The sequence below is a fragment of the Drosophila elegans genome, unplaced genomic scaffold (assembly GCF_018152505.1).
Source record: "Drosophila elegans isolate 14027-0461.03 unplaced genomic scaffold, ASM1815250v1 contig_476, whole genome shotgun sequence".
NCBI lineage: Eukaryota > Metazoa > Arthropoda > Insecta > Diptera > Drosophilidae > Drosophila > Drosophila elegans.
In genome coordinates, this window is record NW_024545863.1 from 24,420,318 (window position 1) to 24,444,492 (window position 24,175).

At 42.5% G+C, this 24,175-nt stretch overlaps 5 protein-coding genes across 22 annotated transcripts in view; 4 read left to right on the forward strand and 1 right to left on the reverse strand.

Moving 5' to 3' along the window:
* LOC108136794 (glutamate-gated chloride channel) overlaps window positions 1-6,381 on the forward strand; it is a 34,696-nt gene extending 28,315 nt beyond the window's left edge. For 4 of the 18 annotated variants that reach the window (XM_017258172.2, XM_017258171.2, XM_017258169.2 and 1 more), the window contains exons 9-13: window positions 90-269; window positions 1,511-1,628; window positions 2,377-2,535; window positions 3,392-3,508; window positions 3,731-6,381. In XM_017258172.2, the coding sequence (XP_017113661.2) occupies window positions 90-269; window positions 1,511-1,628; window positions 2,377-2,535; window positions 3,392-3,508; window positions 3,731-3,740 (584 nt within the window). In that variant the 3' untranslated portion in view covers window positions 3,741-6,381. Of the gene's footprint in view, window positions 1-89; window positions 270-1,510; window positions 1,630-2,376; window positions 2,536-3,391 lie in introns of all 18 variants that reach the window. The other 14 variants (XM_017258186.2, XM_017258185.2, XM_017258184.2 and 11 more) reach the window with 7 other exon arrangements.
* Window positions 6,382-7,185: 804 nt separating this feature from the next.
* On the reverse strand, window positions 7,186-9,030 carry LOC108136793 (luciferin 4-monooxygenase). The gene is made up of 3 exons (XM_017258168.2): window positions 8,840-9,030; window positions 8,271-8,782; window positions 7,186-8,217 (listed from the first exon to the last, which is right to left on the reverse strand). The coding sequence occupies exons 1-3, from the start codon at window positions 8,981-8,983 to the stop codon at window positions 7,260-7,262; spliced, it is 1,614 nt and encodes a 537-aa protein (XP_017113657.1). The 5' UTR covers window positions 8,984-9,030; the 3' UTR covers window positions 7,186-7,259.
* Window positions 9,031-10,721: 1,691 nt separating this feature from the next.
* LOC108136709 (luciferin 4-monooxygenase) lies at window positions 10,722-13,252 on the forward strand. The gene is made up of 2 exons (XM_017258034.2): window positions 10,722-11,395; window positions 12,124-13,252. Exons 1-2 carry the CDS (start codon window positions 10,728-10,730, stop codon window positions 13,082-13,084), a joined length of 1,629 nt encoding a protein of 542 aa, XP_017113523.1. The 5' UTR covers window positions 10,722-10,727; the 3' UTR covers window positions 13,085-13,252.
* A 195-nt stretch (window positions 13,253-13,447) lies between these two features.
* LOC108137037 (4-coumarate--CoA ligase 2) lies at window positions 13,448-15,938 on the forward strand. The gene is made up of 3 exons (XM_017258536.2): window positions 13,448-14,117; window positions 14,173-14,684; window positions 14,737-15,938. The coding sequence occupies exons 1-3, from the start codon at window positions 13,974-13,976 to the stop codon at window positions 15,719-15,721; spliced, it is 1,641 nt and encodes a 546-aa protein (XP_017114025.1). The 5' UTR covers window positions 13,448-13,973; the 3' UTR covers window positions 15,722-15,938.
* Window positions 15,939-16,487: 549 nt separating this feature from the next.
* Window positions 16,488-18,868, forward strand: LOC108137036 (4-coumarate-CoA ligase 1). Its single transcript, XM_017258535.2, has 4 exons — window positions 16,488-16,717; window positions 16,772-17,166; window positions 17,232-17,348; window positions 17,770-18,868. The coding sequence occupies exons 1-4, from the start codon at window positions 16,577-16,579 to the stop codon at window positions 18,734-18,736; spliced, it is 1,620 nt and encodes a 539-aa protein (XP_017114024.1). The 5' UTR covers window positions 16,488-16,576; the 3' UTR covers window positions 18,737-18,868.
* The last annotated feature ends 5,307 nt before the right edge of the window (window positions 18,869-24,175 follow it).

A 24,175-nucleotide genomic window follows, 5' to 3' on the forward strand; every position in this document is an offset into this window, starting at 1 on the left:
AAATGCAGTGTAGTGTAGGGTCGTAACCCTTCAGAAATTGTAGCTTATACCATTACCTAACCCCTTTGCATCGCGTAATTACCTTGCAGGTGTGACCACCCTCCTGACCATGGCCACCCAGACGTCGGGCATAAACGCCTCCCTGCCGCCCGTTTCCTACACCAAGGCCATCGACGTGTGGACTGGCGTGTGCCTGACGTTCGTGTTCGGGGCCCTGCTCGAGTTCGCCCTGGTGAACTATGCATCCCGTTCAGGTTCGAATAAAGCTAGTAATTGAACTTTTATATGCTTCTTAACCACTTATAAATGTTAATTAATCGATGGTGTTTATCTTTTTTCTGTTGTATTTATTGTACTGAGTGAACGAATATACGTACATATCTAAGTAGTAGCCATTATATAAATGTCTACGCATACTGTACATACAATCCCAACAAAACTCTGTACCAACGTCACACTCAATCTCACACAAACACGAGTACTCTCACTTTGTGGACCGTTATATCAGAACACTCACACACGCAGGACCGGCGTGGCACACAACAACAACTACAACAACAAGAAAAACAAGTTTCGGGCTATATCCATATATATATGTAGTATGTCCAAGGAGTACTCCTAGCGTACCTAACGTACCTACATATCTATATGTCTGAGGCGAAAGCCCAACGATCTAGTCGTAGAATTTTAATCAATTTTGTTCCTTTTATTTACTTTTCACTTTGATATCTAACCAAAAAATGATTCCATCGTGTGTTCCGAAACTAATCCAACTTTTTGTTTTACTCTCTTATTTCATTGTGCGCCCACCATTCATCGACATCCATACGAACACCCACACCCGACATGCACTCTACACGAAAATACCAAAAACCGAAAACCAAAACCAACTACCCACAAACCACGAACTTTAAACGCGTTTGAAAAAAAAAAACAAAATATGTAAACAAATTGGTCGAATTTCCTTTCGAATTACAACGAATTCTGTTCGGTTCCTTGCTGTTGTAATACAATGCTTGTATATAACTACAAACTGTGTGTGAATATCCACCGATCGTTGTGGAAATCGATTTATGATTTCCTTATTATTTTAACACCCTGCGTACCCCTGACCTTATCGATCTAATTGCACTCGATATATTGTTTGGTTTCTTGGCCGATTCTTTTAAATTTCCTTCATATTCCTTTTTGTTTTTGTGGACATTTCGAATTGTTTAACGTTTTCTGTATGTGTGACTCTTTCTCTGTCTTTCTCTTTCTGACTGTCTCTATCTCTGTCTCGCCTAACACTATCGCTGTCTAACTGTTATTAACCGTGTTTAATTGTGCATCTAAACTTACACACCCAATAAAACCTGTAAAAATTCCAAAAAACCAAACAAAATTAAACCAAACGAAAACTTAAAATCGAAATCAAAACCAAAACCAATCCATCCAACTGCCGTGGAACAAATAAATTCTTGTCAAACATCTTCCATCACATGCAACATATATCCTATGATATATACGGATCGGGCCGCAGACATGCATAAGGAAAATATGAAAAAGAAGCGCCGCGATCTGGAGCAGGCCAGTTTAGATGCCGCTTCAGATCTGCTCGATACAGATAGCAATGCAACGTTCGCAATGGTACTTACCTCTTGATATATCTCTTTGAAATCCAAACAGCTTATGGTTTATTGGGGGTCTTAGCTAAAGGTGGTAAATACATATCACAAAAGTTGGCCACTATCTATTTATTTTCACCTTTTCTTAATGTTTATTTTTACTTAAAATTTTTGTGTTATTGGTTGTGGGATCATTTCATTTTTTATTTGTGTTTTTTCCCCTTTTTGGGAAAAGAAGCTTTCGCCAGCTCACTTTGGTTTTAAAAACAAAATACAAACTTTAATTGGCAAAATTGTTATGATAAAACTATTAAAACAACTATTTCTTTTTATATTTGCCTCTTTTTTAATACCACACAACAAAACCAAACAAAACCCAAATCAAAAAAACAAATGCAAAATTCAACAACTTTCAAACGTGCTTATCCCAACTACAACAATGACAACAACAACAACAACAAAAAACCACCCTCAACATCAACAATCAACCACAAATAAACCTGAAAAACTGCAACAACCAACCTTCCACTACAAACCATCTCCGAACATCGCTGGCAACCAAAACCAACCACTCGGCCGGAATTGAATTGAAAAATTGCGACGAAATTAAATGAAATTACGCACATGCCAATGCACTTGCCCCACCCAATCCATCGAATCATCGTCCACTGAACCACCTGAACCAACCAAACCAACCAAACAACCAAACCAACCAACAACCTGCGCCCCTCATTTACATCCGACTACAATCGCAACTTTCATGTCAAACGGCGTCGCAATTTACGCGCGGTGGTGGCCAACAGAAACCACTGGTTCGCCATCCCGGCGATCCGCTGGCCCTGGAAAAGAGGCTCCAGTGCGAGGTGCACATGCAGGCCCCGAAGCGCCCCAACTGCTGCAAGACCTGGCTGTCCAAGTTCCCCACAAGGTAACTGCGGGACTCCGCATCCCGAAGCACCACTCTCGATCCCTCCATGTAGATACCTCGTTTAGTGCTCTCCATTTCCATATCTGTGTGTTCCGTAGTAGTTGATGGATTTACTTTTTGATGTTGTGAACATGTACTATTCTACTCTTTATATCTCTTTCACTAACTCTTGTTGACTTTTTGCTATCACATAACTCAACAGTCATTGACAAAACCTGTGAAAGATACCGAAAATCGAAAAACCAAAGAATACCAAACCCGATATCTGACTCTGCCTCTGCCTCTGCCTCAGATGCTTGCTTGCCGTTCGTTCGATTTTGTTTGCCCGCTGTCTTTTGTTGCCAAATCAAATACTAATAATATCGTGGCTTAATTGCTTGCTGAACTGAGCCAAGTTTATGTGAACTGATATTCTAAAAATTTCCATATAATTTTAATTGAGTTAAATTGAGTCCCTTGCAGCGGCACCACTTTCCGTGGCTGTCCGGCAAGTTATGCTTTGCCTTTTCAGACATTTTGAGTGTGATTTGTTTGTTTTAAAATAACCGTTTTGTTTTGTAGACCTTGTGATTCAATTTACCCCTAAATAGTTGTCCCAAACACCGGCATCCTGACCCACCGATGCTAGCTTCCCCCTTTGTATGTAGTGGTTAACTCCCCAGAAAAATCGCACTTTTCGTTTGCAGCACGTAGTGTTCAACTTCCCTTTTAAAACAAACAAATTATTTTGCCAAATTTGAAACTTTTCAAAACGAAGAAAACAAATGAATAAACCAATCAAGTAATCACATAAATCAAAAAGCCAATCTTTAGATGATCAATTAATTGCATTTTCGTACTTGTTTAATATGCAAAGACAATGTTCTAGATCCAAGAGAATCGATGTTATATCTCGGATTACCTTCCCGCTGGTCTTCGCCCTGTTCAACCTGGTCTACTGGAGCACATATCTCTTCAGGGAGGAGGAGGATGAGTAAATGCCGTTACCTATTGCCAAACACCAATTACTTTATAGAAGAGTTGGCGCTGTTGGCGCTGTTGGCCAACACGAATGTACTAACCTATTCCTTTCATTCTTTTCCACTTCGGTTATCTTCATTTCATGCTTTGTGTTGCTTATGGCTTTGTTGGCTTCATTTCGAATTTGGTTGATTTCTTGATTGACACCTTGATTGAATGGTTTGAACCGCTAAAGGACCTTCTAAGGCGCGTCTCTGAAATCCAGTGGCTATGTAGAATCTAACATGAAATTAACTAATTATACCGATAACGAGATAGAGATCGAGATCGAGGGATACGTTACGATAATGCTATACGCTGTATGCTATACTTATGGTTATGTCTCGGATCAGTGCAGAGTAATTAAGATCGGTATCCGGTATCGGCAAGGCTTCAACGCACTTCCACTAAACGAACAAGTAATGTTCGATGAAATGAATGACAAAATTATAGTTAATTGTAAGTTGAATTGATCAAGAGTGACTGCATAGTAGATAATGTTATAAATAATTATACGATACACACACTGACACACACCACCACACTTGTTTGACTTGATTTGTTCTGAGGATGCTTAAAATTGTTACGAATTGATTAATTATTTTAGCTCGTAATCGACGATAATCGAGTTTTGTTTCGGACTCTAGCTTAGTTCTAAAAAATTGCAATTGATTTGTACTTAAATGCGTTAAGTTAGTTAAGCGGTAAACAGCAAGAGGAGGTCGTAGGAAGTTCGACGTTTGTAAATATGTCATACAATAAGTTTTAAGCGAACTAGTTTAAATGAATTCTAATTGTAAAAAGCGTGTAGATAAATTTAAGTTAGTCGATAAACGAACAACTAACCGAAGCGAGAAAATCTAGGTAAATTCAATTTAATTATGTTCACCATCGAAGTAAATAAAAATCGAATCGACTCGAAAATATCGAAGAATATCCTTCAAAGCACACAGAAAACAAAAACAGAATTTTATTTCCGAATTATTTACCCAAAATACTCTTAATTAATAAGTTCAACTGAAACTGGTGGGTATCTGCAAGTTATTTTTCCTAAAACTTTCTTAGAAACTTTCTTCATTATTTATAAACGGCTTGCTTTTGAATTTAGAGTTGAATATTTATAGTAGTTAAACTGTTATTATATTTACTGGGAATTAAGCCCTGGAATTCTAATTCCCTTTTGATTTGGTTCCTTAGAATATTAATATAAATTATCAACTATCTAATTATGTATTGGGTCGCAGTGGCCACTTAGCTAGTTAATTTCCTTAATTAGACTTACAAAATAAAAATATACAACATGAAAACCATAAACCAATTAACAGACAATACAAAATGTTTTATCAAGTAGTAAAAGTCCCCGAAGAACTTAACGAATACTACACCTAAATTTACTGAAATCAGTATTATAAGACATAAATTAGATCAAGTATATACAGTTCTTTTCATATCCAAAAATATCTTTGGTTATTTAAGTGCCTTTTGTATACCAAGAAGATTTTTTCCCCACTCTTACTCTCTTCCCCTGTTTTGAATAACTCTAATACATTCACACTGAAGATCTTCCCCAATTTAACCCAATTAGAGAAATGCACTAACCGAGCTCTAATTTTAGAACTACAATCAAAGTGAATTCTACATAGCAACAACAGAAACAGAACCAGAACCACAAAACCAACTTAAATCTTTCAGATAAAATCAAATAAAATATTTTAGTAGTTTTTAAATATTTTTATTATCTCGAAGCCTGTTTTATTCATATTTTTGTTTAAACTTTTCCCTTGGTTTTGGAAATGCTTTTTGTTTGCTTTCATTTATAATCTAAAGGTAAGAAATTAAACGTAAATAAAATCAAAAATCAATTGAAACTTATTCTAATATATAGACACAACACAAGGCACCCTGCATAATAATTGTTGTCATTAAACAAGCGTCATAAGTACGATCAAAACATAAAGAAACCCGAAAACGGAAAATATTTATAGACACTTTCATGTTGTAAAAGTTGTGCCAAGCAAAGAGAAACCAAAAACTAGTCAGAATATTGAAAGAGATTGCGAATTATAACTATAACTCTAGCTATAGTTGTATTGTATATGAAGCTATTGAACATACAGGGTTTTTAAATGTGAGCATATAGTTGATGAACCAGGAGAAGATCGAAAAAATCGAAGAAAGTAGAGGGCAGCCGGGAACGGGCTGATTGATTGAAAAGCGTTGATTGACGTACTAGCAGAAATTAATCACGAAGACAAAAGAACAATTAAATTAGGTCATACACAATGGGAGGGCGAAACACGGTTTTCGGCATTTATTTTTAGTGGAATAACATACTTAGGTTGTGTGCTGCTCTTCATTTGCCGTTCTCCAATTCGGTCAATTATCATTTTTCCGGCAAATCGTTTAGCAGCGGCAGTCCAGTTCAATGTAAATAGTTTGGGTCAGAACATGTAAATGTCATTTAATGGTTAGGTAAACGAGAAACACAACTACGGGAAATTGTAACACGAATTGTGCACAACTTTATATATAGATGCGTTCAAAAAAGACTTACAGGTTTTGATTAACAAAGAGAAGCATAGAGATTAAATCATTTACCAATGCGATGTAAACACGAGCAGAACTATGCGAACGAGTAGATCCTAAGTTAACGTATGTGTAGATCCTAAGAGGCAGTTCGAAACCAGACTAGATAAAGCATTCACATAACTAAGCTACTAAGCGCCACGGCAAATTGCATTCACCACCCACTATCTGAACTCACTTGAACCACTTACTCACCATTCACTCGATGTTTAATCTTTGCTAACGACACAAATGAAATCAAAACATCACCCAAATCGAAATCGAAAACGAAACGAAACGAAACCTTATCTTTGCACAGTTTGAGGGGGCAAACGAGTTTGAGTAATGCAAGTTAAAATTTAGATAAATCATAACACATATCTTCCAAAATAAAAGGGGTCGGCTCATGGCCCACTTATAACAATCAAGCAACTCAAACTATAATTTCTAGATATGGAGTGTAAATACAAACGACAAACGACAAACAACCAAATCATTTGAATCGAAATTGCAATCGATGGCGAGCGAAAAGCGAATCAATAAACACTGAAAATCACCTTACTTTATAGAGCTAAGTCAGGACATGCACACTCACAGCCAGAAAAAAACCACGATCCCCAGACAATGAGAGGATTTAGCAAAGATCACAGATCACAGATCACAGTCACACATATAGTCTTAAGACCGGTTCGATTCGATTCGATTCGATGCAGAGGAAAACATCGCATCAATTTCACTGTAATGCAATCCAATGCTGGAACACAAACCAAGCCCAGTAAGAAACAACGCCAAAACCACAAACGAAATAAATTCTAAACGTACATTTAGACCCGGCAATAACACATCAAGGCCGTCGGCGAGAAATTAAAACAGCAAATCAAATGCCTAAGTGAAAGATTAGTAGCTAATTTTACAAAATAGTTGAAATAATTGTTGTCTCCCGAAAGGAACGAATAAATCCTAAAATGGAAACCAGGAAAAAACGAAACAATTGTGTAAAACCCCCAGAATAATGATGTTTGTGAAATGTTTATAAATAAATGATGCAAAACGAAATGAAAGAGTACACAAAAGAGAGACTTTAACTTTAGCTGGGCTTATCATTTATTAAACAGTAGTTCTTTAGCGCGTTCGAGTATATCAAACTAGTACTAGGACAGTTAGCTCCCACTTTTCACCTGCAAGAAATGGTTTTTGTTGGCCATCCGATTGGTTTTGCCATTGGCACTCCGCTTCAAATCCTCCACGATGATGGCTCCACCGTTTAAGTGCTTGTACTTGGAATCCGTACGACTGCTCACATAATCCACAACATCCTGGGCCTTGAGTTCGCTGTCCAGTTTCTTGACCACGGCGGCGGCAGCCTCGTCTCCATAGATGTCGCTCCACACCCCGAAGGCACAGACCTCGGCCACTTCGGGCATCTCAGAGATAATAGTCTCAATATCGTTGGGGTAGTACATGATGTTCTGGTACTTCAGCATCTCCTTCTTGCGGTCCATGATGTAGAGGAAGCCATTGCGATCCATGTAGCCCAGGTCGCCGGAGTGATACCATCGCTGGGGATCGCGCATGGCGCGCGTTTCCTCTGGGTTGCCAAAGTAGCCAGACCAATGCTGGTTGTTCATGACGCACACCTCGCCAAGCTCGTCGGGTCCGAGTGATTCGCCCTGGTCATTGATTATCTTTAGCTTTAGCCCGCTGACCAAACGACCCACCGATCCGGGCTTCTCGTCAAAGTGGCAGTTAATGGTGGCCATGGAGCCCAGCTCCGTGAATCCGTAGGCAAACCGCAAACAGTCCTGACTCAGACGACTGCGGATGCCCTGTTGCACCTCTATGGCAGCCCGAGATCCTCCGAACAGGTAGCAGCGTATGCTGGACAGGTCGGAAGTCTCAAACTCCGGACTGTTAATCATTATGGCCATGGCGGAGGGCGGCTGAATAATCCAGGTGACCTTGTACTGCTCAATGACTCGCATGGCAAAGGCGGGATCGAAGGCATTATCTGCGATGATGCGGGTTGTGCTAAACACTCCAGAGGTGATGGTGGTAAGCAGGCCGGTGATCCAGTCAAGGGTATTGTGTGAGTATTGGACATCAGCGGTGGTCAAATGACTGTAAGAACAAAGTAAGTTATAAGAGTCCAAGGCAGTCAATAAAAACCTTACTGATTGCTTGCGAGGATCTGGCGGCTATTGGTTATAGTTACAGCCTTGGGCGTTCCAGTTGTGCCCGAGGAGCAGATAATGGCCAAAGTCTGGTCATTGCCTTGATCTAGCTTAGCCGGCTGGAAGTTTTCCTCAATGGGAGTGGTCAGTACTTCACCAATCCGGATGGAATCCCTAGGATGATTGCGCATGGTGACGATCTTCACATCCAGGTGAGCAGTGGCATCCCTGACCTTCTCAAACTCATCGCCATCGCAGAAAACGATACGTGGCTTGGTGATATTGTAGATTTTTTCAATGGTGTTCCGATCGTAGGTGTTGTTGAGCGAGTGGAAGGCCATTCCGTTGAAGAAGCAGGCGTAGGCTACGGCTAACATATGAGTCGTATTTCTGCCAATAATACCCACCACATCGGATTGGAGGAGTCCCTCCAATCGGAGATAGCTGGCCACTCGCATTGAGTTAGCATGGAGTTCCGCTCTGGTCAGCACTGTATTCTCCGTAGCCGAGATCTAGAAGATTTAAAATGTCAGAGATATGTTTAATAAACAACCTTTATAAGTACCCACCTGTGCTATGAGCTGCGGATGTCGCCGCATCTCTTGGAAAATAATCTCTCCGATGGACAACTGGGGATCAAAATAATGTGTGACTTGACCACCACTCCAGATCTTTTGATCGGCGTCGTAGGAATTTGCTGGGGTGTAAGGCATTCTGTAAGCAGGTTCACTTTGTTCTTCCAGTAAAGTCAGATCTCAACTGTTGACGACTCGCGGCTGCTATCTCTCTTTTATAGATCCGAGTGCTTCCACGCAGTTATCAAATTTAGATTAAAAGTTAAGGTGGAAAAGCAGTTAAAGATATGATTAACATAACAACATCGAACAGGAACTGGTCCAATCTGAATAAACAAATTAAAGACAGCAGTCTCCTCTTTTGCGGGTCAACAAAATTATATCAGGTTTTATTTGTATTGCTTCACTTTGGCTTATTTATTACCTATAAAATAAAAATATTAACTATATATAATACTTTCTTTTGCTGAAATTATGTATGCTATTTCTTTATTTGTATATTCGAGTCCCATCTACGTAAACTTACTTGGGTATCATAAAAGTAATGGGATATGTTGTTTTCAGCAGGTAACTTCTTTGCCAAATGCTTATCAGCTAACCCCACGAAGAGATTGTATTACATATCAGCTTCACTTTCTGTCTTATCATTGTTGTTCTTGGTCCCCACACGTTTCTACAAGTCACTCTGCGTTCGCAGTTTTGGTTCCGATTAACATTGCTTTTGTAAAGATACCTTATTTTTTTATTTAATATTTAATATTTAATGTAATGACTATGTGCCCCATTACTTATTTGTGTTTTGGCTGACTATAAATCAGACCAATCGGGATTGGGGAACCCATATTTTGAATGGAAGCGAAACTTTTCGTCGTGAAATTAATTAGAATTGCTATTTAACTGGTATAAAATTGGCTTGTCAATTTTCTTTTAAAATGTTAATTTCCAAAACCACGACAAATTTAAAAAAAAGATTTGGTAAATACCTTAACGGTTACTCTGTAACGGCTATTTTCTTCTTTGGGTTGCGCCACCTACATGGTGTTTTTAGAACTATATGATCTGATTTTATCTACATGGTAGATGCTATAAATATTCAATGCTGCCAATCAATGACTTTATCAAACTGGTGTGTTTACATTAAAACTTTTTACTTATACTACGCGCCACCTACGTGTGTATTTTTAGAACTATATGTAAGCTTTGTTTATTCCACCAGGTGGCGTTAATTATTTTACAGCACCACTTTATAGCATATTTAGGTATTTTAATAGATATCGCCATTATAGCGCCAAAATTGCATTGTATAAGTAAACTTATTCAAGACGTTAGAATAGTAGACTGGCAGCATTGGACACTTATAAAAAACTTTCTGTAGATAATTTTACACCGTATAGTTCCAAAAGAAAACGTGTAGCTGGCGCTATCCGAAGAACTAAATATTTGTATAACGGTTCTTTGAAAAATGTTGTGGACTTGAAAACTTTATTACATAAGACTTTTAAACACAAAGCTAATTAAATGGCAATTCGACAAGCCAATTTGATGGACGAAAAGTGACGCCGCTTACAAATCCCGACTTCTCTCAAATAAAACTGAAAACATGATTTTTATGAATTGTTCAGCCGCGCTTTATCTTAGAACACGCATTTTTAAATAACGAATAACGGCTGTCGAGAGCTCAGCTTGATAATCATCTTATTCGCCAAACGTTTTTCCACAGAGATATCGTGTCAAGCGAACGGTTGGGCAATCAATAGATGAAATTAAATATCCGGACACTTTAACTGCTAAATTGGCGACTAATTTCTCCAATTTCGTTGACCTTTAAATAGAGCTGCCGACAACCTAGTGTGCAGCAGTTGCAAACCGCGCGTGCATCACGATGTTGGACCTCGACGGCAATCCCGCGACCATTTACGATCAGGCTCAGAAGGTCTGGAGTGGCTCCCGCCAGCAGAGTCTGTACAACGAGGAACTGACCGTGGGCCAGATCATCTTCCGGCAGCTTCAGCGGCAGCCCCAAAGGATATTCCAGATCTCGCACACGGATAACACGCGGCTGACCCGCTCGCAGATGCTGCAGAATGCCGCCAAGGTGGGCTGCTATCTGCGCGACCGGGGGTTCAAAAAGGAGACCGACCTGGTGGGCCTCTTGGCACGCAACTCCACCCATGTGGGCGCCTTGGCCTACGGATGCCTCTTCAACGGCACTCCCTTCCACGCCGTCAACCCCAATCTAGAGCAGAAGACCATCGCCAGTCTGTACGGGATCACCAAGCCCCGCATCCTGTGCTGCGATGTGGCTGACTACGAAAAGATCAAGGACATAGGCGCCTCGTTGGGAGCCCGAATCGTGACTGTCAATGGAAAGCTCGAAAATGTGCTGAGCGTGGCAGATCTGCTGCAGAAACCCCTCTCCGAAGACTACGAGCCCGCGCAGTTCAAACGAGGCGTCGATCGCACCATGGCCATCCTCTGCTCCTCGGGCACCACCGGAACGCCCAAGGCGGTGACTCTCTCCAACAGCCGCAAGCTCTTCGAGATTTACAGGTATTTAGATATATTATAAGTTTTTTTTCATAAAAATATGACCAAGCAAAAAATGCTAGAACTTTATTATTTCAAAAGCAATTCATTGAGGGCCTTATTTAAATGACTATTACCTGCAGGAACTGAAATTGTATTTAAAAATCATATAAGAATTATTCCTAATGATAAAAAAATGTAGATTTTTATTTATTTTTATTTAACTGAGACTTCTGAGTGCACAGTTTTATAGATTAGGATAAGGTAGATTAACCAAACATTAACATTTTTTTTATAGGTCGGCTTTAAGGGACTGATTTTTTGTTTACAAAAAAAAAAAAAAAAAAACATATGTACATCTGACAACCCTACTTCAATTCGCGATTTTGAAATCTGAGTCACTTATGTATCCTTCTTTTTATACCCTTGCAGAGGGTATTATAATTTCAGTCAGAAGTTTGCAACGCAGTGAAGGAGACATCTCCGACCCTATAAAGTATATATATTCTTGATCAGCATCACTAGTAGAGTCGATCTAGCCATGTCCGTCTGTCCGTCCGTCTGTCCGTCTGTCCGTCTGTCCGTCCGTTTATATGCAAACTAGTCTCTCAGTTTTAAAGCTATCTGCATGAAACTTTCCCAAAAGTTGTCTTTCTATTGCAGGTAGTATATAAGTTGGAACGAGCCGGATCGCAAATTCCTAGAGCCCGCAAAAGCACTTTTAATCTCTTAATATTAATTTAAATGTTTAGCTATCTAGGCTCCGATGACGTTCAGTATGCCCCCAGCACCTTGGACTGGCTGACAGGACTGATAACCCTGGTCACAGCTGGAGTCTTTGGCACAGTACGGCTGATCTCCAGTGAAATGTTCAGTACCACCCACTTCCTGGATATTTGCGAGCAGCACGAGATCTCCTGGACCATCATGGCCAACTCCCATGTGGCCATGCTGGCCAATTGCCCGAGTACACGAGCCCAAAGACTGAGAAGCCTTAGGCACATGCTCTTCGCTGGTGGCCATTGCCTGGTGGCCACGTTGAAGAAGATGCAGTCCTTCCTGCACGGATCGGGGATCCTAAGGAATGCCTATGGCCTAACCGAGGTGGGCACTCTCATATCCTACAACAACGACACCCAATCGAAGCCCACCTCTGTGGGTCGCCTAGTGGCGAACATTCGGGTGAAGATTGTGGACTCCTCGGGCCAGTTGCAGGGTCCAAACCGGATGGGTGAGGTCCTCTGCCATAATGAGCAACCCTGGAGCGGGTATGTGGGCAATCCCGTGGCCACGGCGGAGATGAGAGATTCTGCAGGATGGTTTCACACCGGGGACATAGGTTACTTCGACGAGGATCACTATCTGCACATTGTGGAGCGCAAGAAAGACATGCTAAAGTACATGGGCATGATGTACTATCCGCATGATGTCGAAGAGGTCATCGCCCAAATGCCCGACGTTGCGGAGGTCTGTGTTTTTGGCCTCTGGCGGGAGACGGAGGGCGATGCCGCGGCTGCATCCGTGGTCCTCCGATCCGGCAGCAAACTGGATGCCAAGCAAGTCGAGCTTTTCGTGCGGAAGAACGTCTCCGTGACATTTAAACATCTCCACGGCGGAGTGCGAATCGTTCCGCAGTTGGCGAAGAGCGCCAACGGTAAGGTCAATCGACAGGCGGTGAAGGCATCCTATTTGAAAGATGCGACCCAGTCTTAAATTCCACTGGTAGGCACTCAATAAACCATTGCCAAGCATAAATTTAGGCCATGACGATGCAAAGCAAGACTTGGCACACTAAAATGTTCAGTTACACCGATATTTGTATAAGAAAAATAAACATAACATAACACTTTACTATATATGGTAGAGAATTGTGCTCGGATATATTAGTATCTACATTTCAATTAAGAGGACTCAGTAAACTCAGTAGAAACCTACTATTAAAACTGTTTAATATTTGCCCCAACTAATTAAGCTACATCATCGACTAATGAACAAAAATCGTCTTATAAAAGAAACACTCAAGAAAATTAACTATTTAGTTTGATATAAATAGAAGTTGTAGTAATTGCAAAAAAAGTAGTTTCTTGAAGAAATATTATTTAATGATATATCTTGATATCAAGCATTTTAAAACGGGTCACTTAAAAGTTCTTCGTCAAACAGAGCTTCCGAAAAGTGCTCCTTTAGCAGATCGAATCTTTACTCTCTGTCTCTGAAAACATTCATTACAACTAATCTATATGCCACTATTGGCAATATTAACAATGCACATATACACATGCACATCACTTTCAATAGAGAATCTGCCTAGTCATGGTGAGAACACCAGTCTACAGATGTTGGGGGCCTACCGCCAATTACTCGATCAGAAGCCGAGTGCTTTGTTATGGAGATTGCCTCACTTGCTCGACTACTTTGATCACAATCACGAGTGCGGCTGTAATCGCGTGTCGGTTTCAGTAATCAGTGCAACCTACTCGTACGCCCCGAAAGTTAACTAAAAAAATTTGCGAACAGAACGCTCGCCTCTATAAAAGGAGAGCTGCAGTTGCACTTTGCATTCAGTCGAGAATCTTAACCCGAAGGCAAAGCAGTTCCCAGAATGCCATACAGACCAGCAAACTTCTACGACGCCGACCGCAAGGTTTGGAGCAGTGGCAAATTGGAGCACTACTTTGACCCACATCTATCCATCGGGGAGATTGTCTTCGAAGAGATGCGACGGCATCCGCAACTGATAGCCCAGGTGGGTGCACTGAAGTGCTCTCGATGACTCGATATTAAAGTAAAACACCTTCCAGATCTCAGCCACGGAGAACACCATTTTGACCAGGGCGGAGCTGCATGTCAACTCGATGCGCGTGGCCAGCTATCTGCGATCCCTGGGCCTTCTCCAGTCCGATGTGGTGGGAATTATTGGCAGGAACACCACCCACATGTCCGCTGTGGCCTACGCTTGCTTCTTCAATGGCGTAGCCTTCCACTCGCTCAATATCTCATATGAGCAGAGTACCATCGAAAAGTTGTTCAGCATCACCAGGCCAAGAGTCATTTTCTGTGATGGGGATGAGTTCGAGAAGGTGCGAGCTGCCACAGCCCACCTGGACGTGAAGATCGTCACCATGCGCAACCATCCCAAGGATTCTATCCGGATCGATGAAGTTTTGGCCACTCCCATGGAGGAAAACTTCCGGCCAGCTAAACTGGAACAGGGCAATGACCAGACCTTGGCCATTCTCTGCTCCTCGGGCACAACTGGAATTCCCAAGGCTGTAACCATTACGAACAGTAGGCAGATCCTAAATTCCAGCCAGTAAGTAGGGTCCTTGTCTTCTGAGATCCCCTAGTAATCCCTGCTCCCCTAGCCGTCTGACCACCAACGATGTACAGTACACGCACAGCACCCTCGACTGGATCACCGGACTACTGACCACCGTCACATCCGGAGTGTTTAGCACAAAGCGCGTCATAGCCGACAATGTCTTCGATCCGGCCTTGATTATGCGACTCATCGAGGAGCACCAGATCACATGGATAATTCAGCCGCCCACCCACATGGCCATGATGGCTAACTGCCCAGCCTTCGAAACTTCCGACTTGTCGAGCATAAAGTTCTACCTGTTCGGAGGATCTCGGGCCTCCGTGGAGACCCAGCATCGCATTAGGAGTCGCCTGAGCAAGGACTGTCTTCACTTTGCCTACGGATTTACAGAGTTGGGCAGCATGGCCTCCATCAATTTGCACTTCGACGAGAAGCCCAATTCAGTGGGTCGCTTGGTGGCAGGACTCAAGCTGAAGGTAATCTGCGAAAAGGGAGAGTCCTTGGGGCCGGATGAGGTGGGCGAGCTGTGCCTGTGCAATGACCAGCATTGGGCTGGGTACTACGGCAATGCGGAGGAGACGCACAAGATGCGGGATGCCCAGATGTGGTTCCACAGCGGGGACCTGGGATACGTGGATGACGACGGGTTCGTGTACGTTGTGGAGCGCAAGAAGGACATGCTGAAGTACCAGAACATCATGTACTATCCCAACGACATCGAGAAGGTCATCTCGGCGATGCCGGACGTGGCCGAGGTCTGCGTCTTCGGGGTGTGGAACCAGCTGGTCGGAGACGAGGCCGCCGCCGCCGTGGTCAAAACACAGGGAAGTGCCCTGACAGCCCAGGACATTGTGGACTACGTGGCCACGCACATCGACGCCAGGTACAAGCACCTTCACGGAGGAGCCATCATCATGGAGGATCTGGTGCGCAGTCCCAATGGAAAAACCAACCGCTTGGGCACCAAGGCCTTTTTCTTGGAGGTAAAAAATTCCACCGAATTAGAAAATCAGACATGTTCATTTTAGTAGTAAGTATACATTTTGTATCCAATGTCACAAATTTATACTAGAAAAACCAAAAAGTGTGTCTATTTTATTAGCGAAAACGAAATCATTTTCCAAATATATAGAAGGAAATTATTAGTTAAGTAAATAATTGTAACCTAAGGATAAGCATGTTGTCCCCTTATCCGCATCTCTAGTTAGAATTTATTAGATTACTAAATAAATTAACCTAATTCAATAAGAGTGGGTGCTTTGTATTTCTCTATTGCTGTAGCATATTGTCGGATAACTCTTTAAACTAGTTTCTATAACACTGATATAAAAAAGAAAGGAATAGTAAAAAAAAATATCTGACATATTTAAGTTCATGTATAAATGTATAAGTCCATATTTAAAATGATTAAATACCGCAATGGCTGAAAATCAAATAGAAAAATATTTAAATTGCGTATGAAATACCTAAGAAAGTATTTTATTATAGTATTTTAGTATTTATATTTTAAGTATGTATAGTATTACGACGTTTTTTCCCAGTGTACGTATAAAGACAAATGGGTCATGAGAGGGGCATTCACCCAGTCAAGGCCTTCTCATTTACCCACTCAAATTGGTGCCCACTATCAGAGAGAATATCTCAAACATTTTTCAACTGAGCTTATCTGGCTGGAATCGCTTATCACCGAGCTTTTCTCGCTGCGCCCTCAAATCGATGACGTAGCGAACCGCTTGGAAGGCGGCTGGAAGCGATAAGATTCCGCCTGGACTTCAAATGGCCCGAACATGAAAGCGGTCGCCAGTTGCTGAAGAACCGCTATCGGACCCGGACCCGGACTCGGATTCACGCCCGGCCAAAACCCCGTCTTATCAGCCGCCACAATGGAACGCTCGAGCACGCAATTCGATAAATACACTAAAATTTGGAGTGGACCAAGGCCGGCGAACTTCTTCGATGTGGACTGTTCGATTGGTAAAATTCTGTTCGCCTTTATGCGGAACCACCCGTCCAGCATATGTCAGGTATGGCGAACGCCCTGGTAATGCCTTAAATTCAAAGTAAAGGCTCTTTGATAGATTTCAGACACAGAGGGCACCGCTTTGACCAATGGCGAGGCCATAACCTTTGCCATCCGCATTGCCCAGCAGCTCAAGGCACTGGGGCTGAAACAGGACGACGTGGTGGGCATCGCTGGGACCAACACCACTTACCTCATGCCCGTAGTGCTGGGCTGTCTGCTGAACGGAACGCCCTTTCACGCGGTCAGTCCCTGGCACGACGAGGACACCATGAAGCATCTGTTCTCCATCACCCGACCGAGGATCATCTTTTGCGATGGATACGTCTACCAGCGGCTGAGCATCATTGCCAGGATACTCAAGAGCCATGTCTATACGCTGAAGGATCATCGACTGGGCATGCCGCGGGTGGAGGATCTGCTGGAACCCACCAAAGCTGAGCTCTACTATGTGTAAGGACTTCTACCGGGTGTTTGTAAAACCATCCTGTGACTTTTGGATTTTTTATTCTACACAGACCCGAAACGCTTCTTCTGGGCGGCGATCACACAGTGGCCATTCTCTGCACTTCGGGCACCACGGGATTACCAAAGGCCGTTTGCATTAGCAACTCCGCCTGCCTCTTCGATTTTGGGTAAGATCTACGGCGAAACTTTGAGGTTTTTGAAACTTTGCTTATAGAAAAAGAAACATAATTTGTATGTTTTGAAAGATAATTTATATAAAGCTTATGGTAGGGGGACTATTGTTCATTTTAGTAAAGGGAGACATTTAATATTACTTAAATGTATTTACTATTTAATCATATAGCAAAAACATAGTTGGTAACAAGATATTCCAAGCTGTCAATAAGTAAAATTAGTTTTGAAGTCAAACTGCAGCTCCAGAAATATACAGACTTTTCTAGTTGAAACTTTTAGAAATATATTGATTAGCATTATAGTTGTCTTAAACTTAAAAGAACATAGAAGATCGCTACATAGGCCTATTTTTAGCAAAGCCCATATATAATCTTATAAAACCATAACTCATTTATATTTCTAACTCTCTTTCAGCTTCGTGACTGGCCAGGATGTGTTGCTGTCCTTCAGCACCATCGACTGGTCAGCAGGAATGTTCAACATGCTCTTCAGCTGTTGTCATGGATCCACGCGGATCATCACGGATCGGGCCTACACGCCAGAGTATATGCTCCAGCTGGTGGAGAAGTACAAGGTAACTTTGCTGACAGTGGTGCCGCAGCAGGTGGCTTCCCTGCTGAAGGCGCCCACCCTCAGCAAGCAGCGATTGGCCAGCATTCGGTTTGTGAGCGTGGGCGGAGGCTCCTGCTACGTGGCCAATCTTCTGAAGCTGCAGGACTTCCTGGTCACCGGACAGATATCCTACGGCTACGCTTTGACGGAGTGCGGGGGAGTGGCGGCCAACATGGGCGTGTCCAAGCCCTCGTCCGTGGGCAGGATTGTGCCGGGGGTGCGGGTGAAGATCCTGGACGATGCAGGTCGAAGTCTGGGACATGGAGAAACGGGCGAGATACTGGTGCACAATGGTAAGCTGTGGAATGGCTACTACGCCAATCCTAATGAGTCGAAGCGCATGCAGGACTACCAGGGCTGGTTCCACACCGGTGACATGGGCTACTTCGACGACGAGAACTTCCTGCACATCGTGGAGCGGAAGGGCGACCTTTTGCGCTTCCATGGCGCCCAGTACTGTCCCCACGAATTGGAGCAGGTCATCGCCGAACTGCCGGATGTGATCGAGGCCTGCGTCTTTGGACTGTGGAACGAGGTTGATGGTGATCCTGCGGCGGCGGCAGTCGTCAAGGTTCCGGGAAGCCGACTCACCGAGATGGACATTGTGGAGTACGTGGCCAAGCGCCTGGTGGTCCAGCACAAGCAGCTCCACTGCGGCGTCTTCTTCCTGACCGAGCTGCCCAAAACCGGAAGTGGCAAGGTCCTCCGGCACCAGGCACGCGATCAGGCACTGGGCAAGAAATGGGCCGACTGCGGCAACGGACACTAATCTTTTGATAGACGTAATTCTGTTAGGCTTAAAGACAATTAGTTATTACCGACGACGGGTGACTCATCCAGTCAGCTCGTTCAAGTACTGCCGAAAAAATGAAACCCAAATATAAACCCAAACATAAGCAGACAAAATTGACTTGTGTTTCGATGGCCGACACATTCGTGGGCCATTGTTTGATATCGGCGGCTTATCTCCCGGTGATAGTGCTTTCCAGGTGCGACAGTTGCGTTCGGGCACTCATTGATCACCATTCGGCGTTCAAGGTAATGTCACCGCCAGAGGTCAGCATTCCTGGGAAAATATTGGTTAACGATAAGAGGTTATTCATAAGTTGGTATAACATTTCAAAAGACAAGCTTCTTGTGTGCAAACACTTTAAGCAAGATTGTATAAGATCATCTAGTGATGACGCACCTTAATCAATGATAGGACTAAACTTAATTAGAAGCGACAGGGTTACACACGACTAGTTGAAAAAAAAAGATAATTTAGCAAGTATTTTTAACACATAGAGAAAATTTCCAAAAATTCTTTTGATTATAGAAATGCCATTGAAAATTAAGGCTCTTAAAATACATTTCGGCCCGAAACTACAAACCAATATCTAAACGCAAATTTTAAGGGACTAAAAACTTCAAAGGTACACTACTTCGAAATCGGATGATTTTAAAAAAAAGTTATGATATTAGTACTGCAGGTTTTTGGTCCCTTTTCTACAAAGTCATTTTTCGGAAATTTAGAAAGTATACATCATAATAATTACAACAAATTGTCCCGATATTACAAAGCAATTTTTAAACGCAAATATTTTGAGACTGAAGCCACATGACTTTAAAGGTATAACACTTCGGAATCGGATGTCTATAGGAAAATTTATAGAATTGGAACTCCATCTTTTTGGTCACTTTTCTGCCAAGTCATTTTTCGGAAATTCAGAAAAGTGTAAAATGATAAAAATCACACATGTTCGACCAAAATTACAAATCATTATTTAAACGCAGATGTTTAGGGAATAAAGCCACAAGACTTTAAAAGAATACCACATCGAAATCTGATGTCTCTATGAGACAAATACAAACATATTCAAATCACATATAAAGTTAATCCTACTGTGTAACAATGCAGAAGGATTGAGTGCCAGGTCGCACTTATATTATCACAATCTTGTGATTGATCTTCATACCATCACTTTGCACAATAGCAGATTAGAGTATCTCCCTGAGAGTGGCAAACAGCTGAAGATATCAAGCCGCCCTCGCAGCGACTGATCGAGTACCTAATGGTGCGCATTCCAGTTGAACAAACCCTTTGGTGTTGGGCGAACGGAGTAACATCATTATTTGATTGACAGCCGAGCAAAGTTGCACTTTGTACGTGATCTTGTCAGCATTGCAACTGGATACGTTTGCCCCCGGCACTCGCCCTGCCCCTTTCCCCATATGAACTGAGTGACATGCCCCTGCGATCGATGCTTGGGTGCACTCCCGAAATAAACTGCAACAATTAAGAGCCACTTAGGACCGGGAATTAATTTGGTTGGGGATCAGCGATAACGATCGCACCATTCCGCCCGCTAAGCGGATTGGCATCTTCATCTGTGCCGTTGTTGTTTTCAATGTCAAGTTCAAGAAATACGATCCTTGTGGCGCATTTTCGGTGGCATTAGTGTTTCAGCCTGCGACATTGATCATGGACCGACTGACTGACTGACTGACTGGTTGAATGGCTGAATGGCTGAATGGCTGAATGGAGCTCTTAAACCGGCTCAAATATGCAGGAAGTGCCCGGCGTGACCAATGGCATTCGCCTCGAACTCGGAGGCAGCTTCTCAAAGACGCCTGGCGCCCATCTGATCCGATCTTGGCAGCGATCGGACGGCGATTCTAATTGTCATGCAAATACCAATTATCATTTGTCAGTTGCGCCGCTAATAACATAGTGTGCTGCTCGCATTTAAATGCCTACGCTCTTTACGCGATTGCCTGAATGGTTTCTGATCACCGATCGCAGATCCAGAATCGGCAATCTGCGATCTAATCTCCACGCTGATTAATTCATTAGCAACTGTCGACCAGTTTGTCAGTTACATGGCAATCACTGCTGCCTGCCGCCATTGCTGCGATTAATTGGCGTTATTAATCGTGTAGAAAATGCTGAAATTGTTTGTGCTTATTTATAATGCTAAGCACTAATTTATGTCTCTCGAAGCTGTGGCTTGAAGGATTGTTTAATTACTTTTACCATTTGCATATGTCACAGCAAAGTTAATCTGTCTGTTTTTGCCACCGTTGCCCCCACTTCCCCCTTAGAACCACTTGAAAACGGATTCAACCCAGCTGCTTACTTTCCACCAACCATGCCCAATGAAAATCTTATTAAGTCATCTAATGCAACCTCACATTATCGAAATATGCCTGAAAGGGCATCACGCTCGAATAAGGCTCATGAAAATTGTATATCTATACCAGTGTTCGATTAAAAAATACCTATTGTTTGAAAAAGGCACTATCTTATATTATAGGTAACAAATTTAAGTAATTTATAAAAAAATTGCAGTTATTTAAAGAAACTGGAGAAATAATAAACATACAATAACAAAATGATCCATCTAATTACAAAAGGTAGATGGTGAACCACAACTTCATGTAGTATTGGCAATCCATAAGAGAAAGTTAGCACCGTTTACTTTCTTTTGTTAATTTTCAAATTTTTCTTTTGTAAACCGAATAAGAAAAGTATGAGAACTTTTAATCAATTACATTTTATCGACCAACAAATATAATATAAACTGGGATTGTTCTCAATGGTTAGAGTTTTTAGTCAGGTAAACATTAAATGGAGAAAGTAAATGTTTTCAAAACAAAAATTTAAATCAATGCCAAACCTAAAATGATTTTTCTATAACTGATCATACTCCTGATACCCTACAAAGTACTAGGGCATAAAAAGTTTGACATATTGCCTCCTACATGGGGAGCTGAGTAGAGAATTTATGGCGCTTAAATTGCAGTCATGCGCATGAGCGGCAACGGCTAACAAGATCAACTGCCCCCACCCGATTTTGGTTGGGATCAGAATCGGAATCGCACCCCGCCATACGATGGCTAGCCCTAAACCTAACCCTAACCGTAACCCCTTCGCTGCGGCTGCGGCTTAGAGCGGATGTTTGGTGTCAAAACACAAGCGGGCCGATGCTCGACGTGTTTTCCCTGGAATTCTATACCGGACCTGGTCCTTGCCCGTAATTTATGTAAGCGATGTGTTCGCCAGTGAAAACACGAGATGGGATCGATGATCGTAAAAATAGTCCAAGACCCCGGTCGAATGCCCCATGTTGCTGTTGCTTTTATCAATTTGTGTTAAGTTCGCTTCTAAGCACGAAGCAGGCATAGATCATAAAATGGCACCCCCGGCTATCGACGGATTCGGTTTGGATCGGATCGGATCGGATCGACTGTGATCGGTGGGAGAATTTACATAATTACCGCTGGCGGTGCTTTGGTGAGAGCCGCCCGAACGTGTCAAAATGAAAAGTGTTGCATGATTAGCGAGTAAATTACGCCGCCGAGGCATAAATCTATCCCAAGCCGGTCGACCGCTGGCCCCCAAGATGATCAAATAAATGGGGCGATTAATAAAAGATGAAGATGCAACCGCGGACGTCGTCGTCGTCGGAAAAAAGTAAGATCAATGCGCCTGTTGATGGCCCGCAGCGGAGTTTGGGGTCTAGGTCCGATCGAATCGCATCGCATTGAATCGAATCGGGAGTTCTTGGCCAACCCAGCTGGCTAGGATCGGCTGGCGCCCCGAGCGTGCGAATTTCTGGCCGCCCGTTGTGGGAGGTGTGAAGAAAAGCCACGGCAATATCTCCTGTGCCAGCGACTCCAGGAACTTGGCCACATCTTGCCCGAGGCTGGCATAGCCGACATGACACATTGTTGTTCGCAAAGCATAACTTGGTCAACAAGCGATGATGTTGAGATGCGGCCAGTTGCCGATGCTGATGATGATGGAGGTGATGGTTCAGCCTGCAGCCAACCGCAGTTGGAACTGGTTGCCACGAACACTGGAAGAAACAAATGGGCTAAGTACGATATATTTTATGTAACTCACCATTGTTACATATAATTATAATTATTCTGAGATGCTCTCTGAAAATTGTATCTGAAGAGTATAGCTTTAATGGATTATAAAAATGCAATTGAGGAGGATAATAATATTCCCGAATATTACTGAAATTATCTATGAATGTTTATTTTCATTTTAAGTACTTAAGTCTTTTAACATAATGAAACATTTCAAAATGAAACATGCTTGGAGAACTTGGGCTTGATTGAAACTCACGATCTTGTTGAGTTCATTGATAATAACTGGTTTCATACTAAAACTTGATTTAATGAACCTTAAATTATATAATTGATTTCAAGACCTGAAATTGATAGAGGTATAATACTATTTTACATTTAAGAAATACAATTTCATTTTGAACTGCAAAATTCCGTTTATTCCTCCACTTTACTATAAAGACAACAAAAACGGCCGAAGGACTTTTGTTTTTAGCTAATATATATATTTAAATGGTGCCCGTCTCATAGTTGGACATGTGGCTTGTATGTAAAAATAGGACATCCTTCTAAGAACAATGACTTTTCCTCTCAGTGCAGTTCGTAATGCTGATCCCGGCGATAGATACGCTTCCTTAACACGTCTTCGATTGAGGAGCCGGCGGGGCCAAAAGTGGCTGTCGTTGGTCTTGTTAAGAGCAAAGTGTTGTTAGGCGGTTATGTGTTCTTCACTTGTTCGCCAGTTGTTGCGTTTTAGCGGTGGTTTCGTATTACCGTTGTCCAGCCGGGACCCGGTCAAGGTCTCTCTCCCTGGTGCCAAGTGTAGTGTCTCCAAGAACCAAGAACCAAGTAACGACTTTCATTGAGCAACTGCAGCGGCAAGTCGGCGGGTTTGCATTGCACATTTCATATTGCATTCCGATTCATCGACTCGAATCGAGTGGAGTGGGGGGAGTCGCGCCGCTTGCATTTCCTGTCGCATGCGCCACATAAATTAGTTTTCCATGTTCACTTGTCACTTGTATCGCCATTGGCCAGTTGAACCCGTTTTGCCCGGCCATTGCGGGTGTCCATTCCACTTAGAATCCGCATCCGACCGATTGTCCTTATCAGTCGCAGAGCCCCTGCTAGAGCCATTGCCGCATCCTCCCGGCACAATTTGCAATCAATTTTGGCAAGAAGCCACCTAATTGCTTTTGCATACTTATTTATAGGGCCGCCGCACGCACCGCCCGAGTATATGATATAAGAGTTTTCCTTTTTCAGAGGGTACCTTGCCCCAGCACAGTTGATAGTTCATATCGAAAAAGGGAAACTCGCTAATGCCCCATCTAATTCCCAACGTGTTTAAGTTTAGACACCAAGATGG

Coding starts and splice junctions, on each gene's coding strand:
- LOC108137036 (XM_017258535.2), top strand. CDS start 16,577: ATGGAACGCTCGAGCACGCAATTCGATAAATACACTAAAATTTGGAGT. Junction 16,718..16,771: donor ACCCGTCCAGCATATGTCAG/GTATGGCGAACG, acceptor GCTCTTTGATAG/ATTTCAGACACAGAGGGCAC. Junction 17,167..17,231: donor AAAGCTGAGCTCTACTATGT/GTAAGGACTTCT, acceptor TATTCTACACAG/ACCCGAAACGCTTCTTCTGG.
- LOC108136709 (XM_017258034.2), top strand. CDS start 10,728: ATGTTGGACCTCGACGGCAATCCCGCGACCATTTACGATCAGGCTCAG. Junction 11,396..12,123: donor AAGCTCTTCGAGATTTACAG/GTATTTAGATAT, acceptor TTAAATGTTTAG/CTATCTAGGCTCCGATGACG.
- LOC108137037 (XM_017258536.2), top strand. CDS start 13,974: ATGCCATACAGACCAGCAAACTTCTACGACGCCGACCGCAAGGTTTGG. Junction 14,118..14,172: donor ATCCGCAACTGATAGCCCAG/GTGGGTGCACTG, acceptor AACACCTTCCAG/ATCTCAGCCACGGAGAACAC. Junction 14,685..14,736: donor CAGATCCTAAATTCCAGCCA/GTAAGTAGGGTC, acceptor CTGCTCCCCTAG/CCGTCTGACCACCAACGATG.
- LOC108136793 (XM_017258168.2), bottom strand. CDS start 8,983: ATGCCTTACACCCCAGCAAATTCCTACGACGCCGATCAAAAGATCTGG. Junction 8,783..8,839: donor ATCCGCAGCTCATAGCACAG/GTGGGTACTTAT, acceptor TAAATCTTCTAG/ATCTCGGCTACGGAGAATAC. Junction 8,218..8,270: donor CAGATCCTCGCAAGCAATCA/GTAAGGTTTTTA, acceptor TTGTTCTTACAG/TCATTTGACCACCGCTGATG.